The sequence below is a fragment of the Phyllostomus discolor genome, chromosome 5 (genome assembly GCF_004126475.2).
Source record: "Phyllostomus discolor isolate MPI-MPIP mPhyDis1 chromosome 5, mPhyDis1.pri.v3, whole genome shotgun sequence".
In the NCBI taxonomy this organism is placed as follows: domain Eukaryota; kingdom Metazoa; phylum Chordata; class Mammalia; order Chiroptera; family Phyllostomidae; genus Phyllostomus; species Phyllostomus discolor.
In genome coordinates, this window is record NC_040907.2 from 9659129 (window position 1) to 9675566 (window position 16438).

The following is a 16438-nucleotide window of genomic DNA, read 5'->3' on the forward strand; positions in this document are numbered from 1 at the left end:
CCCCAGCTCTGTCCTTTGGGAGTACGCAGAAGATCAAGAATTTGCACCCAGGGCCACCTCTAGCTAGAACCCTGACCTTGGGCAGGGTTTCGAGGTGCCCCTTGCTTCAGGGGTTCTCAAGCCCAAGGGTGGCTGGGGCCTCGTGCCCTGAGAGCCTAGTGGAGGAGTGAGAACCAGGGGTGGGGGGGCCTTCCCTGGCACCAGGATGACAAGGAAGCAGGTGAGTGCCCAGGGGGCAGGGGCCCCTGGACCACTCACAGAGGCCGAGATTCTTGGTGTTTATTGGCTTACCAGGCCACAAAAGCAAAATCCAGCAGTGTCCCTGCCTGATGACATGTGTCCGCAGGCCTTGAGCAGCTGTCCAGAGTCAGGACTCTGCAGGGTCAGTGGGTTCGAGCCGGCCCAGAGCTGTGGTCCCTAGGGAGTGAGGGTGGGGACACGGTGGGAGGAAGTGAGCCACCCCGTGTGCCCAAGGGGAGAGGCGGCCTTCCGTGGGACATGATGAAGCTGGTTGGGCCCAGGGGCCTGGTATCCCCAAAGAGCCGGAAGGGGAATACTGCTGGGGGGCTTCCCCTTGCCCAGATGCCACGTCTGTTTCCTGCTGCTCCTAACATGGGCCCAGACTTGGGACAGGACTTGAGCGTTAAACCCCTTGATGAGAAAGGCAGGGAGTGCCAGCCCGGGAGAAAGAGCATGTGCCACCGAGTCCCGGGCACAGGAAGGCAGACGTAAGTACCCTGACTTCCGAACCGGCGACTCGGTGCACCGGCCCTCAACAAAGGTTCATCTTTCCCCTTCTTTTTGCTCTGTAGCAACAGTCTCCTGGGCATCATTTCTTGGAAGGGTGGATTCTCAGGTTAGGCCAAGGGCCTCGAAAGGAAGGAGGTGGGTGGGCCCGGGCTGGGGCCCCCGGTCTTGGGGCACCTACCTGCTTCCTCGAGATCCTGGCTGGATTAGGAGGCTATGGATGTCGGAGCCCAGGCCGATGGGGTTGCACTGGTCCAGCACGTAGTGGCTGCCCTGCTTCCTGCCGACCATCTTGTCCAGCCTCGGGCAGAGTGGGACGCAGGGCACCTGGGCGTAGGGGCTCTGCAGGTTGGCAGCTGTTGACGGAGGAGAAGGCAGGAGAGGGGAATGCTTGGAAATACACCCAGCCTTGGGAGGCAGGCAGGCAGATCCTGGGGGAACCCCAGCTTTGCCACGTAATGAGCTGAGTGCGTTTGGGCACAGCAGCTCTCCCAGCCTCTGCACAAGCTGGAGAGAGTGATGCCCACCTCCCAGTGGATGATGAGGATTAAAGGGAGAGTATATGCAAAGCGCTCAGTCAGCTAAATGCTGAGCACAGGGTAACGGCTAATAACCGCTTAGAAATGTCTTTTTTTGTGGTGGGTCCTGGCAAAGCTGGTGGGCACGCTCCAGATTCTGGAAGGCTCCTAGCTCTCATCACTTGGCCCGCAGTGGGAGTCTAATAAATAGTAACGACTATTACGGGGAGGTTGCCTCGCCCAGTGAAAAGAGCACAGGTTTTAGAATTAGAGCTGGGTCTAAACTCCCTTTTTTAACCTGTGGAAGCTTGGGCAGGTTGCTTCGATTTACCCAGTTGATTATCTGTAGAACAGTAAATATGGAATTGTGGGGATTCAATTCTAGCGTATCTGCAAAGGACCTAGCTCAGAGAGTGACTCTGGTGGGTTCTGGTCCCTGGGACCAACCCGTGGTCAGGACTAAGGCACCGGGAAGAGTCTGCTGAGGGCCTTTGCTGGGGGCCTGAAGGTGGGGTGGTGATTATCAGACCATGGACGGAGGCACACAGCCAGCCCTAGAGGGGAAACCGTGTCTCAGCTCTCAGTTCTGGCCATGTGGGGGCCCAGGGGGAGGGACCGATACACAGGACAGCAGAGTCCCCACCTTGTCCGGGGCCCTCACCATAGTTCTGCTGCTTCAGGCGACTCAGGATCCTGAGGACCCTCCGTTCTGGGACTTCCAAGGTGTCTGCCAGCTGCGGGTTGTAGGGAAGCTTCTTCCGGGACCGCAGCCGGCCTATGGCTGATTCCATCTCGTGGGTCTTACCCGTGCCTTCCTTCAGCTTCTTCTGGTAATAGCTGGGGAGGCAGTGCCGCCCAGCTGAGCTTGGCTGAGTTTCATTCCCCCTCCCCCTCCCCCTCCCCCTCCCTCACTCGCCCCTCAGTTCTGTCTGGCCAGCTCCGGAGCAGGAGCAGACTCAGGAGTTGGGAGGCCTGGGTTTCAGTCCCAGCGCAGCCATTAACCTGTGACATGGGCCAGGCACGGCTCCGCTTTGAGCCCCTGTCACAGTCCTCCCTCTGTGAATAGAGGGAATGGTTCTCTCGTCCCTGTCACAGCACATCACTTGACCTGTCTGAGCTTCAGGGGTCCCCTGGATAAAATGGATCAAACGGTCCACACGTTACAGGGTTAAATAACAAGGCCAGTTGTCGTCCTGCAAACCAAAAGTTTGCCAGTTCAATTCCCACTCAGGGCGCATGCCTGGGTTGCCAGCCAGATCCCCCACTGGGGGCGTGCAAGAGGCAACAGGTTGGTGTTTCTCTCCCTCTCCTCTCTCTCAAAATAAATAAATAAAATCTAAAAAACGAAAACAAGGTCTATCAAGCACTCAGCAGAGTGTGTGGCCCAAGGAAAGAGCTTGGTAACTGTTACCTTTGATTCCTGTCACCGATATTTTTATTGTGCTTAGATGTGCAAGTGCCATATAAGTCAGCTGCATAGTTAACTCCTGCTGGTCTTCCCGATTTCAGCTTAAGGGCTGTCTCCTCCAGAAAGTTCTGGCTCCTTCTGCTGAGCAGCTCGACTCCCATGGCGGGGCCCCAGTAGCCTGTACTTACCCCATTTGTAACCCACAGCTCATTTTATTTTAACACCGCCACCTGCCTTTTCTCCACGAGACTGCACACTGTTCATTCATTCATTCATTCCACAAATGTCGTGGAGTGTTGACTGTGTGCTGGCCACCTGTCTAAGTACTTGGGGAAGAGCGGTGCAGGGCACGTACTCATTTAGGGTCTCTCATTACAGTCCCTCGGCCCCACCTCTCACTCTAGCCACCGGTGCAAGGGCTCCCCCCAGCTTTGCTCAGTCGCCACCTGCCATGGTCTTGTCTCGGGTCAGAGCCCCTTGCTTCTTGTCCCAGAGCCGCTCGGACCCACGTGCCACCCGGAAGTGCAGGGGAATTCAACACCTTGTAGGGGGCCACCTTTGGGCAAAGGAGCCAGCGGCCAAGTATACAGGCTTCTCTCTCCCCCCTGGCGGAGTGCTGAGCCCGTCATAATCTCCCAAGATCCGGGAGTGGTTGACCCACTAGCACCTCCTTGTACTGGCTCCTCCTCCTCTGCTGTTCACGTCCCTTCCCCACTCCCGTTCCCGGGAATTACTTTCTAAATCAACTACCGAGGCGCATATCTAGTGGGAGAGCCAGACCGCGAACAAATAAGTAAAACACGACACCACGGCGGTAGTGATGGATGCCCTCAGGCAAAGTCAGAGCTGGGTAGGGGTAGTGACGAGGGGCTATTTTGGATCTTGGAGGTGGTGGCATTGGAGCAGAATGGGAGGGGGGAGCAAGCGAAATGGAGATCTGGAGGGAGCGGCAGGTGAAAAGGCCGGGAGGTTACAGAGAGGTCAGTGCCCTCTAGGAATCGCCAGGAGGCGTGGGAGGGAGTGGGGACATGCGGGCAGCAGGGTGGCAGGGCCGGCCAGCCTGGGGCTTTGTAGGCAGCGGTGCTGGGAAACCATTAGGGCTTTAGCTGATGGTTCTGCGAGGGCCTCTGGCCTATCCCTGAGGCCTGGAACTTTGGGGTTCAATGGGCTTCACACACAGAAACTAGAAAATGAATACGATGGCCCTCACATGGAGATTGGATCCAGACCCCCATGTAAAACTGGAATCTGAAGAGGCAGTGCACTGCATGAAAAGATGGACGAGAAAATAGCCCTGGCTGGTGTGGCTCAGTGGATTGAGTGCTGGACTGCGAACCAAAGGGTTGCCGGTTCAATTCCCAGTCAGGACACATGCCTGGGTTGTGAGCCAGGTCCCCAGCAGGGGGCACATTAGTGGCAACCACACATTGATGTTTCTCTCCCTCTCTCCTTCCCTTCTCTCTAAAAATAAATAAAATCTTAAAAAAAAAATAACTCCACCGCACAGGGGTCAGGAGGACATGAGCTGTGTGAGCACAACTGTCACACTCGCAGTTTTAAAGGGAACTGTGCTTTTCACCTCCTCTCGTCCCCCGCCCTGTGGGCTTGGCTGATAACTTAGCTTAGGATTGACCTAGGGAATGGCGGAACCGTGAGCTGGAAAGGAACTGGGTGTTTGGGGGGACCTTGCCTCCTGCCTGCTTCCTCCAGGCTGTCAATCCAGGACAGGAATAAACTATCTTGCTTGAACATTGGAGTTAGACACCGAGAAGTCTATGCCCAGCCAACCTATTTAATACGTTTGGGGTAGACTAAATACTTTTGCAAACTTAAACATTCCACCTCCCACACATCCTTTCTCAAGAAGCTACTACAGATCACGTGTTCTTCCAGAACGAGGGCATAAACCAAAAAAGAAAAGGAAGATACACATACCAAGCTCGGGTCTAACTCGGGAGAGACGGAGGTAAAGGAAGATACGGGGAGATCCCACAGTGGCCGTGTGACTGCCACGTAGGACAACCAGTCTCGATGGGATCACTAAGGCTTCAACGACAGAAATTTCGAGGGCTGGCAGTACTGTGCCTGGTGTTGAATTACTCCTGCCTTTAAAAAAAAAATCCTCACCTGAGGACATGTTTATTGGTTTTAGAGAGAGAGGAAGGGAGATGGAGAGAAAGAGAGAAACATCAATGTGAGAGAGAAACGTCATTTGGTTGCAGGCCCCATGGGCACCCCGACCGGGGACTGAACCTGCAAACTAGGAACATCCCGGACTCAAAGCCGCAACCTGGTGTACGGGACGATGCTGTTGAAAGAGCCTGTAGGATCAATCACTTTTTGCTACGCTTACACCGTCAAGCCAAGTTTAATGAGACTAGACTTATTTTTACAAATTAGTCTCTGATTAGCTTTGATAAAAATGGGGGTGATTACAGACAAAAATAGTCCATGTTTCAATAAAAACTCTAACACACCTTTGTGGGCTGTTGAACGGTGCCAAGTTCACTGAGTTCTTTGTCCCCTTTATAGACGGACTTCTGCCATTTCATGCATTTTGCCGGTAATTAGCATTTCCGGTTTTTCTCCCACCCTTCAGACTTGGCGTCTCTAAAATCTAGCCTTCCCTGCAAGCTAAAGCTGAAGGAGTTAATACAAATTTCCCCCCGCAAAATCACAACAGACCACATATACGCAACCTCTGTGCCTGCAACCATATGGGCCATTCCTCAAGTTCACTGGAACACCCCGTCACCCAGGGCCGTCACCAGAGACATTCACACTGCAAGCCGGGAAATGGATCAGAGGGCCAGCGCCTGTCCTCACCCCACCATCTGAAGATGCTTTCAGCCCCAGGTGTATAAGTGTCGTCTTCTTGACCCACTGTCCTCCGGACTCAGAAACTGAGCTTACAATCTGAACTCGTCTTTAACTTCTGTTTCGCTTTTGTCTCAAAGAAATGGCCCTCATGAAATGCTTGATTGCTCACACCACATGCAGGGCTCACTCCCGTGGCGGGGGGCCCTCCGCACACCTGCTCCAGCACCTCTGCAAGGAGCCACGAGCCTGAACCGGCCCGCCCCCAGGACTAAGGAGAGGCTGGCCCGGTGAAATACGGGACAGCGTGCTCGGATGTGCCCTTTTCCGCCCGTTCCAATCTATGTTTTCCTCCCTCTCTTACAGAGCTCTCGGCTCGAATGTCTCTCCACAGCCACCAGCTAAGCTGTTCATATGTGAAACTTCTAGGGAAGTTTTCGGGCGGGGGAGTGGGGGGACAAAGGAGTTCAGGACAGGCCACCCCAAAATAGGCTACTTTGGTGTATTGATTATTTTGAGTGAAAGGCACTTGAAAAACAGCAGATGCAAAAAGGACACCCTGACGTTCCTTTTTCCGAAAGCCGGACAAAACATTCCCACGTGAGAGGTGCCCGCCCTGTGCCAGGAGAAAGAAACATTCTTTTTTTTTTTTTTTTTAAAATCCACGCTTGAGGATACGCTTATAGACTTTAGCAGGGGGCAGGGCAGAATATCAATGTGAGAGAGACAGAGAGAAAGATGTGCCCCAACCAGGGTTCAAACCCGCAACCTAGGCATGTGCCCTGACCGGGGATCGAACTTGCAAACTTTAGGTGTAGGGAGAACACTCCAGCCAATTGAGCCACCCAGCCAGGGTGCTTAAGTCAGTCTTGTTTGGGTGTCTTTCACTGGCCACAAAGAGTCCTCTCACTGTCAAAAGTGCCATTTCTGTGTCCCCACCCTGCCCCCTCCGACATCCCAGCCCCACTCACTTGGTGATCTCCTCTAAGGCTGCCTCGGGTAAGGCCAGCATCTCCACCAGCAGGGACAGGATCTCGAAGAGCAGAGTGTGGGGATTCGGGGGAGCCACGTCCGTCGAGGCGTTCTGTTCTGGGGACATGGGATGGTGGCTGCCATTACCATTTGCGAGCCCCAGGTGCTCCCCACCCACCTCCACCCATTCCCTCCCCCAGCTCAGACGGCCCTGGGTTCACCCCTGCTCACCCACGGAGCAGAAGAAGCGCTTGGTGTCCGTCATTACGGCCAAGAAGTCTTTGAAGCCCACGTGACCATCTCCTGTGGAGGCCAGAAGAACACGGGGTGGCCAGGGGCCTTCCCGAGCGGGTTTAGGCATTGCAACCCAGGCGTGATTGTTAATGTTTGCTCATGGGGTTTCATGATAAAAGTGGCTCGTATTCAGTGCAGCAAGCATGGCGCACGCGGGAAAGCAGAAGGCAAAAATGAACATTTCCTGGGTTAGAAGCTCCCAGAACGTGGGTCCTTCGAGGCAGCAGTCTGGGTTCACATCCCAGGCCCACCACTTACCCTTCATGTGACCTTGGTACGCCTCTTACTGCCACTAAGCCTTAGTTTTCCCATCTATTGGGGGAGGAGGACCATCATACCTATCTCACGAGAGAGAAAATGAGGCACAGTACTTAGAACACGGCCATGGATATAGTACGTGCTCACTCAATAGTAACTGTTGTTATTAGTACTGTGTGCTCCTGACTGCATGAGAATACATGCGCACTCATAAGGCTCCCGCTTCGGCCTACAAGGCCCTGCTAGACCTGCCTGTCACCTGTCTCCAGCCTCACCTGGTGCCGAGTTCCTCCAGCACTTCCTGCTCGCCCACCAGGGACCACGTTCTTCCCTGTTCGGACCCTCTGCACGTGCCGCTTCCTCTTCCTAGCATTTGCTCCGTCACCCTCCAACTCCTTCCCCTGGACCATCCCTTCCTCAGGGAAGTCAGAACAGCCCAGGTCGCTCCCCCATCGGACACTCTCATATAACCCCCAAACTTCACCCGCACACTCAGAAGCTCTGGAATTTCCTGGAGGTTCTGGGGAGGCGGCGGGAACTGGGCCCGTTTTGTTCTGTGCTGTGTCCTCCGGGCCTAAGACAGGCAGGTCTTAGCCGCTGTTCTCCGAACTACCTGACCAATGAATCATCGCTAACCCTCCAAACCAGCCCCTAGGGGGCATCAGTACTCTCATCCCCACGTCACAGATGAGGCCTGAAGCCTAGAGAAAAGCTTATTGCTAGGGTCGTGTATGGGCAGAGCTGGGGCCAACGCCTGGCTTGTGTGTGAAGACTCGCACTCATGCAGGGAGCGGCGGGGAGCAGCGGTCAGGGTCCCAGGTCCTCCACAGGCCCTCTGCTCCCCACGCCCTGTGCCCTCTTCCCCGAGTCTAGGTCATTGCTTCCACCAGGAATGCCCCCTTTTCTCTCTTGTCTCCTTGCCCAACTGCTGCTTAACCTCTCACGATTTGACTCAGGCATCCCCTCTCCCAGGAAGCCTTCCTCCCTGACCGCTGGCTCCACACCACCTTAAGTGCTGCTCCTTTGGAGGCTCTTCTTTCTGCATCAGTGTCTGTGTGAGCACCTCAAGGGCAGGCCGTGTGGGTCTCATGCATCTCTGTACTCTCAGCGCCCAGCTCCGGGCTGTGCGAACAGGGGGCATTTACTATCTAGTGGCTGAACGATACTGGCAGCTAACGTCTTCTGGATGCATTCCGCGCACCAGGCGTTTGGCTCAACAATGCTTTGCCTGGATTATCTCATCAAATCTTTTCAGCAGCCCAGCGCAGTGGATACTGTTGCCATCTCTGTCATACAGGTGGGGAAACTGAGGCTTGGTGAACTTCAGTGACTTGCCCAAGGTCACACGGTTGGTACAACGAGGGACCAAGTCACAGGGGAATGTGCAGGGAAGCACACCTGGAGGGCTGGAAGGGAGGGGTCTCAGGGATCACGAACATCTTGGGGCCAGCAGGTCGGTCTTGGCCATCTCGAGTCCCCAGACCCTGGCACGGAGTGGGGGCTCAGAAGGTATTAACTTTCAGGGCCAGGGCAAGCTGCATAATTTGTAGGGTCCAGTGCAAAAGGAAAATGCAGAAAACATTATCAAAAATCCCCAGCCCTGACTGGTGTAGCTTAGTGGGTTGGGCATTGTCCTGGAAACCAAAAGGTTGCTGGTTCGATTCCTGGTCGGGGCACATATCTGGGTTGTGAGTGAGGTCCCAGGTTGGGGGTGTGTGAGAGGCACCCAATTGATGTTTCTCTTTTCCCCCTGCCTTCCCCTCTCTCTAAAAAGAAGGAAGTAAAATCTTTTAAAAAGAATGTGTACTCCCAGGCAGCAGAGCGTTCAACCAAGGGCGGGGCCCCTTACACTCAGAGCCCCGTGCCACCCGACCACCGCGGCGCCCCCCCGCTCACCGTCCACGTCGGCGCTCATCAGGGCCTCCTCCACCTGGGCCGGCGTCAGGGAGATGCCCACGAGGAGCAGGACGCTCTCCAGGCTGCGTGCGTCCACCTCACCGTGGCCACTGAAGATCTCAAAGTAGCTGTGGAAGGCTGGGGCAGGCGGTGGGGTTACAGGACGTGAGGACATTTCTCGTTTCTACCGTTTGTCTCGTCCCCTCCAGCCACCCTCTTGCCCAGTGTCCTCTACTGGCACGACTGGGTGGAGGGACAAAGGAACAGAAGAGGGAAAGTGGAGGGCTGTGGTCCCACCACCTTACTCCACGCTCTACACAAATTCAGACCGAGGGCCCAGCCGGCGTGGTGAAAGGCAAGCTACTTAGCATCCTCCAGGCTGCACCAGGAGCGCGCTCACTCTCTGCACCTGGCCCTGCCCTAAGCTCTTTATTGCCACCTTCTCATTCAGCTCTCACGAACAGCCTTGTAAGAACAGGATGCTTGTTTCTTTTGTAAAGCTGGGGAAACTGAGGCTCAGAGAGGTTAGGTCACCCACAAGACAGGTCTTTCTGACTCTCAATCTGCACCCTTGACTTTGGTGCTCTGTGGTCCCTTGTCTGCACAAACAGGGCTCCTAGGGTAGCTTCCGTTGCCTGGGCCAGACAGGGCAGAGGACCCGGAGGGTGTCGAGAAAGCCCCGCCGTAGGGCCGGCTGGCACAAAAGCCGTGTCCTGGTCACGGCATGCATAGTGCCTGGTTTCTCAGCCCACAGCAAGGTGCGGGTAAGCATCCGCAGACCTGGCGAGAAGACTGGCTCAGGACTGCGGTCACGGGCCGAACCGTGTCCCCCGAAATTCCTATGTTGAAGCCTTAACCCCCGGGACCTTAGAATGTGACTGTGTTTGAAGAGGGGGGTCTTTAGAGGTGATTAAATTAAAGTGAGTCCATGAGGGTGGCACTTAATCCGATCTAATTGGTGTCCTTGTAAGAAGAGGACATTTGGGTGCACAGAGACACCAGGAATGTGCTCACACACAGGGCAGACCACGTGGGGACACGGGGGAAGGCCACCATCTGTGAACCGAGGAGAGAGGCCACAGGAGGAACCACACCTGCCAACGCCTTGACCGTAGGCTTCCAGCCTCCAGAACAGAGAGGAAATAAATGTTAAGCCACCCAGTTTGCGGTACTTTGTTAGGGCGGCCCGAGCAAACTAGTCCAGTTGCCATGGGCAAGGCCCTGCCCTTCTCTGAGCCTCGACTTTCTCATCTGGAAGATGGACATAGCCGTGCACCCTCCAGGAGCGGCTGTATGAACTCAGTGCCTGGCCTGTAACAGACCCTGTAAGCCTGCAAACGCCAAGGGTGGGGTCACAAGGAGCCAGAACGTGTGCTCAGAACAGGCAGCAGAAGGGGCCACGGTGGCCAAGAGGGTCCCAGATTCTGGGGAGGAGTGAAGGGCGGAGGAGGATGCATACCCGCTCTTTCAGGGCCAGGGCCAGGTGTGGCCAGGCTGGCAGTGTGCACAGAGGGCCGATCAGGCGACCTCTGGAGCCCACGGGCAGCAGCGATCAGGCAGGTGTAGAGCATCCAGGGCCCAGCCCCAGGGACGGCGGAGAGCAAAGCGCACAGCAACCCGCCCAGGGTGGGTGTTCGGAACGTGTACATTTTCCGGTGTGGGTAGGATGGGGTGGGCCGTGGGCCCTGCCTCTCACCCAAGCTGCTTCTAAAGAGGACCAATAGAGTGGGCTCGGGTAGGGAGAGGCCAGAACACCTCTGAAACTCTGGCAGGCTTGCTTTGATCACTCAGTGAGGTGGCCATGGAGCCAGGAAGCATACTGAACCCAAAACCAGAGGACCCTGCACAAGGCCTGGCCCTCCTACTCTCCTACCCTGCACTGCCCCCTAGCCAGATAACGCCCTGGGTCCACTCGCAGGGCTGGGCGGCAGGGGGAGCACAGGGCAGCAGTGTGATCTGAAACTACCCTCACCCCAGGTCTAAGAACCCCAAAGCACTGAGGGCTCCCCCTGCCCCGGTGAGAGCCTGCCCTGGCCAGGCCTGCACCCACCTTCCTCCTGCTTCAGGGTGAGGTGCTCCTCCACCAGCTCCTCCCAGTTCTGAGGCAGCTGCAGCGGGCAGCCCTCCTCCAGCTCCTGCCTGCGGAGGACAGGGCCGGGCTGGAGAGCAGAGTCTGGCTGCCAGCCCCTGCCTAAGGCCGCCCCCCAAAGCAAGGGGAGGGCGAGGGGGAGGGAAGCGGGGGCAGAAGAGGTCACGGGCAGGGCCCAGGGGGAGGCTTTGAGAGGTTGGGAGGGGCTGAGTGACCCAGGGGAGGGGCAAGGCAGAGGCAAGAGAGAAGACATGAGAGAGAAGACATGAGACTCGAGGGGCGAGGGGCGATAGAAAGAGAAAAGGGTCCAGAGACCTGGATACGGGGACACAGCACTGGTGGAGGGGACACGGAAGCGAGAAGAAATGGAGAGTGGGGCGCACAAGAGGAAACAGGGGCAGCGGCAGGGACGAGAGTCTGGGGGACAGGGGCTCTGGCCCTGGGCACCCCTTTTGGGGCGGCTCCTACCGTGCCTTGGCGTGGCTCAGGCCCCTCTCGCCGCCCTGGTGCAGGAGTGCTGCCTTTCTCCAGCCTACCTCCGGGGCGGGCGCCGGCAGGACCGTGCCAGGTGCGGAGGCTGGGGCGGGGGCTCCCACGGGGGCAGGGGCAGGGGCCGGCCCGGGGGCCGGTGGCCGGGCCCAGGAAGGGGGTGCCGTGGGGGCCGAGGCCGGGGTCTGAGGCAGCGTCAGAGGCAGGCTCGAGGCTGAGGTGGACACGGGGGTCAGGGTCCTGGGAGACTTCCGGCTTGGCAGGGCTCGAGCCCTGGGGGCCCTTCGCTGCGTGGCCTCCTCCTCCTCCACCTCCAGCAAGCACTTCATGAAGCTCTGCCAGCTGCTGCTCCCCTGGTTCTGCACACCCGCGGTCGCCGTGGGCTCCTGAGGCTGCGTCTGGGCCCAGTCCGGCTCCTTCCTCTCGCCAGTGTCCCTCGCCTCCTGGGGACAGAACAGGGGGAGAGACTTGGGGAGGCCTCCAGCCAGCCCGGCTGTCCCACAAAGTTTCTCTGTGCCCCCACTGTCCAGGGCATCCTCACACTGCCCCTTCCTCTCTGGGGCCCTGGAGGATACCCCCAAATCTCACAGGCACCCCACCAGGGGCTCCCTTGCACTTGACCTGGGCTCTGCCGTCTCCCCACCACTCATCCATTCCCCTCGCTGCAATCAGCACGGCCTGCGGTGGTCTGGCCAGAGGTAAGCTTCCTGAGGGCCTGGACCTCGTCCGCTTCTTTCATCCTTGTCTACCCAGCACCCCGCATACGGTGGGCACTCAGTAAACCCCCACTCACTGGTTCAGCAATCCACCCACCCCTCCCTGCGCCTTCCCGTCACAGGGATGGCCGTGGTCGTCAGGCCACACCCTGCAGGCTCTAGCCCGGCCTTTTCTCTCAGAGATGCAGCTCCGAGTCTCTCACACACACCCCCTTTCTTCCTCCAGCATCAGCTCTCCTTCCCCACCAGACTGCTCCCACGAGCATGCAAGCATCCATGTTATCTTCTTCCTCCTTTAAAAGATAAAATACTCTGCCCTGGCTGGTGTAGCTCAGTCGATTAAGCATGGGCTGCGAACCGAAGGGTTGCCAGTTCGATTCCCAGTCAGGCCACGTGCCCGGGTTGCCAGCCAGGTCCCCAGTGGGGGCCACGTGAGAGGCAACTACACACTGATGTTTCTTTAACTCTCCTTCTCCCTCCCTTTCCCTCTCTCTAAAAATAAAATAAAATAAAATAAAATAAAGGCAAAACACTCTTCTGATGCTACAAACTCCTCCAGCTACTATCCCGGTTCTCTGTTCTTTTTCTTTAGAGCAAAATTTCTGGAAGGCCCCGGCTGTCCCCCATCTCCACTCAGCTTCCGCCCACCACTCCCCAGAGCTGCTCTCGCAAGGCCACCACGGTCAGGTCTCTGCCCTCTTCAGCGTCCACCCCTCAGCAACGGCAGCCACAGGTGACCGCCTGGCCTTCTGCAGGTGCTTTCTCCTCTAGACTTCCACTCTCGCTGGCCGGTCCTCCCCGCCCTCCCCTGCTCTTCCTCGTTCTTCCACTTCTGAGTGCTCCGGGCTTTGTCCTCGGGCTCCTTCCTGCGCTAAGCTCACTCTCTCCTAGAGGTTCTCTCCTAGAGGTTTTTCTGACGTGTGCACCTCCAGCCCTGACTCCAGGTGTTCTCCTTGGCATTCCTCCCGGAGTCTAGAACAGGACCGAAGCAGAACTTTAGGCTCCTCCCGCTGCTCCTCACCAGTGCCACCACCTCGGTGGAGGACACTGCCTGCTGCTCGGGGCCCAGACCCGGCGGCCTTTGTGATTCCTCTTCCTCCTCCTCTCCCACCGCGCAGCCCACCGGCAAGTCCTGCTGCCGCATCCCCCATCCCTGCTGCTGCCCCCTGGTCAGGTCATACCACCATCTCCTGTCCAGTGTGCCGCCACCGTGTCCGCCCTTGGCCCCCACCCAAGTTCATTATCCACCCACTGCTACATCCGTTTCCAGATTACATCACCTCATCTCATTCCCTTGCCTAAAACTCTTCAACGGCTTAGTGTAGAGTTAGAATTCACTCTACACCCTCACCCTGGACTCCAAGGCCCTGGGTGGCCTGCCCCCCGCCATGCCTCTAACCTCCCCTCCTGTCCTCTCCTACCCGGGCTTCATTGCCCCACTCCGGCCTTCTTGCTGGACTTGGTCTTGACAAGCTCATATTTGTCAGGGCCTTGCCACCGCTGCTGGTTCTGCCCAAATGTTCTCCAAGATTCGTGCACAGCTTGGACCCTTCTGTCATTTGAGACTTAACTCAAATATTACCTTCTGGACTGCAGAGCAATCCGTCCGAGAATCTATCATCTCCCTCTAAGACCTTCCCCTCGTCCAGCCTGCCTGGCGGCACTGCTGTCCACAGAGAAACTGGTTATCGGTTCACCTGTTAGCCGTCTCCTCCAACTAGATCGTAAGCTCCCTTCAACGTTAAGTCCCCAATGTCAGGACTGGTGCATTGTCTTCAATACATTTGTGTTAACCAATGACCCCGATTATGTCCTTTTTCTTGGTGACCTGTGAGGAGCCCGCTCACATGAACAGAGCACGTAGCGCAGACGAGTTGAGGATTCCGCAGCCCAGAGGGACACTCTACTTCCCTGCCACTAGTCTCCTTTGACTGTTTTCCTGAATTAAGGGCAAATGCTCGGCTTCTGTCAGGCTTCAAACCAGTATCACAAGCAGTTCTGGAACTCCTGCTCCGTGGTGGTGGGGGAGGTCCCAGGCAGGGACCCCAGGTGGCAGCTGTGAGCCCAGTCTATCATCACCTGGCCAAAGTCCAGGGCCTGTGGCCCCCACTCAGATCCAGATTCTGAGCCCCAGGAGGGTAGGGGTCCATCTCAGAGCCTCCCCAATTATTCCAGGACCCCCGCACTGAGCTTGGCTCCTTGCAGTCGCTCAGCTCCAGGATGATGCCAAGGCCTCCACATCTTTCCATGATGCTTTCAACACTTGCACATCTGGCTCCTCCCCCTTCCCTCCCTGAGCCCCTCCCACCTGGCATCACGTGTCTTGCACCAGCTGCTGAACTGACCTCTGGGTAGCTCTTCTGCCAGTGCCCTGCTACTCCTGAGCCTGCAGTGGCTCCCTGCGACCTTCAGACTCATCTTCCATCCACCCACACAGCTCGTACTTACAGTCAGTGACTGGAGGGGGTGTGGGCCAAGGGGGGTGTTTGTATTGGTGTCTAATGTTGTAGATACTAACCCATGTTTGGATGCTGCTGGGACTGAGCCTGTAGAGATGGAGAGACTGACCACGAGGGAGAGAGGGGTTAGAGGCTGGGATCTAACGAATAAGTGGGGGGGACTAGCAGTTGATGGGGGCAGGGACCCATCTTCATGGCCTGTTGTAACCAGGTGAAGGCAGGGGTGGTGGAGCTGGGGGTGGTTGAGATGCGGTGGTTCTTTTCATCTGATGCTTCTCGCTTTTCGATGACACATGAGGCCAGATCATCAGCCCAGATGTATGGCATGGAGAGGAGTGTTGTGAAATGACATCCTGGAACCCAGGGGGGGGAGTGGCATGGCCAGGGAACAGCACAGGATTGCCAGGAGCTTCTGACACGAGTGGTTATTGCTTGAGAATGAAATCCATCAACAAGACAGGATTTTTCTCCAAGCACGTTGAACTGCTCATACGTGGACGGAGGGTAAGCGGGCGGCTGGGTTTAGCCAGGGTTGGCGGTGGCCAGTGAATACAGCAGAAAGAGGCAGGGGCAGATGGCGACTTTGCGGTCACTGGCTGCCCAGTCAAGTCGAAGTACTAGGAAGCAGCAGAGCTGGTGGAGGTTGGTGGGGCACGGGCTGCAAGGGGGTTGGGAGCCTCCTAGATGTTCAGGGAAGCTTTGGGCTGTATCCTGTGATCCAGAGCAAATGTGTGGAAAGAAATCTATGCTGATGTGGAAAAAGCCACGATACGACCTGGGATGAACCCAAGGGCTCAAGAGTGTAAGAGTATCGTTGACCCCTACCCAAAAGGCACACATGCGTGCGCACACACACGCGCGTGCACGCACACACATGCTAACACACATATACATGCATGCACAGACATGTGCACACTCACACAAAAACACAGGAACACACCCCTTCCCCAGTTTGACTCCAAACACTGCCCCATTCCTGCCTCCGCCCCCCTCCCCCTCCAGATCCCCTCACTCGTCCCCATCCCCACGCCGGCTCTACTTACCGGTGGAGGAGCAGGCCCCGGCGTTGGCTTGGGCTCTACAGCCTTGACCCTAAACAAGGGAGAAACCCTCCATGGGGGAAGGGCTCGGCTCAGGGCTTGCCCCTTGCACCCACTTCCTTTCAGTCCCCTGGACGCTCAGGCCCACCCACCCCAGCCTCGGCGTCCTGGCCTTTGACTCTCAGAGGGGTTTCTCACTCCTTCACATCCCCACGTAGGGACATGCCCACAGAACCAAGAATTCTGGCGTTAGAGCTCTTATATGGATGGGGCCATTCAGGCCCAGAGAGACTTGACTTGCCCAAGGTCCTACATCAGGTCAGAAGCAGCCAGGACAAGAATTCACCTCGTCTGTAACCTAGCAGAACAGCGCTCCGGCTGGGGTCAGGGAGTGGGGCAAGGGGTGGCACCTGAGGGTGGCTTACCAGTCTTTGGGTGTGTCGGGTCCCGGCACAGATGGAGGGAAGGCGTTGTCAGTCTTCTCCTCCAGAGTGGCTGAGGCCATGAGGGGCATCGATTCCTGGGAACTGTCTTTGTCTCCTTGTGGGCCAGGCTCTGGCAGGGGTCCCTGTGGCCTAACATGTGGGGTGCCTGCCTGCTTGGGGGGCTTGTCTTCCCATTGCTGTCCATAGCTGTCCAAGGTGCAAGAAGGCTCTATTGGCTGCACTGTATCTGACCCATCTGCTGCCTGGTGACCTGGGGCGGGCTGACACTCCAGTTGCTGCTGAGGACAAG

The 16438-nt window shown here is 56.9% G+C and overlaps 1 protein-coding gene across 1 annotated transcript; it reads right to left on the minus strand.

Annotated features, from left to right (window-relative positions):
• Positions 1–265: 265 nt before the first annotated feature.
• On the minus strand, positions 266–13348 carry SPATA21 (spermatogenesis associated 21). Its single transcript, XM_036025115.1, has 9 exons — positions 13131–13348; positions 11468–12052; positions 10961–11049; positions 8911–9048; positions 6694–6765; positions 6462–6579; positions 1927–2102; positions 929–1103; positions 266–417 (listed from the first exon to the last, which is right to left on the minus strand). Exons 1-9 carry the CDS (start codon positions 13346–13348, stop codon positions 384–386), a joined length of 1605 nt encoding a protein of 534 aa, XP_035881008.1. The 3' UTR covers positions 266–383.
• Between the last annotated feature and the right edge of the window lie 3090 nt (positions 13349–16438).

What these genes read in the sequence shown, in the direction of transcription:
- SPATA21 (XM_036025115.1), bottom strand. Translation starts at nt 13,348, where the DNA reads ATGCGGCAGCAGGACTTGCCGGTGGGCTGCGCGGTGGGAGAGGAGGAG. An exon ending in GATGAGCGCCGACGTGGACG is followed by an intron (nt 6,766 to 8,910) that starts GTGAGCGGGGGG and finishes TGGCCTCCACAG; the next exon opens with GAGATGGTCACGTGGGCTTC. An exon ending in CCTGAAGCAGCAGAACTATG is followed by an intron (nt 1,104 to 1,926) that starts GTGAGGGCCCCG and finishes CTCCGTCAACAG; the next exon opens with CTGCCAACCTGCAGAGCCCC.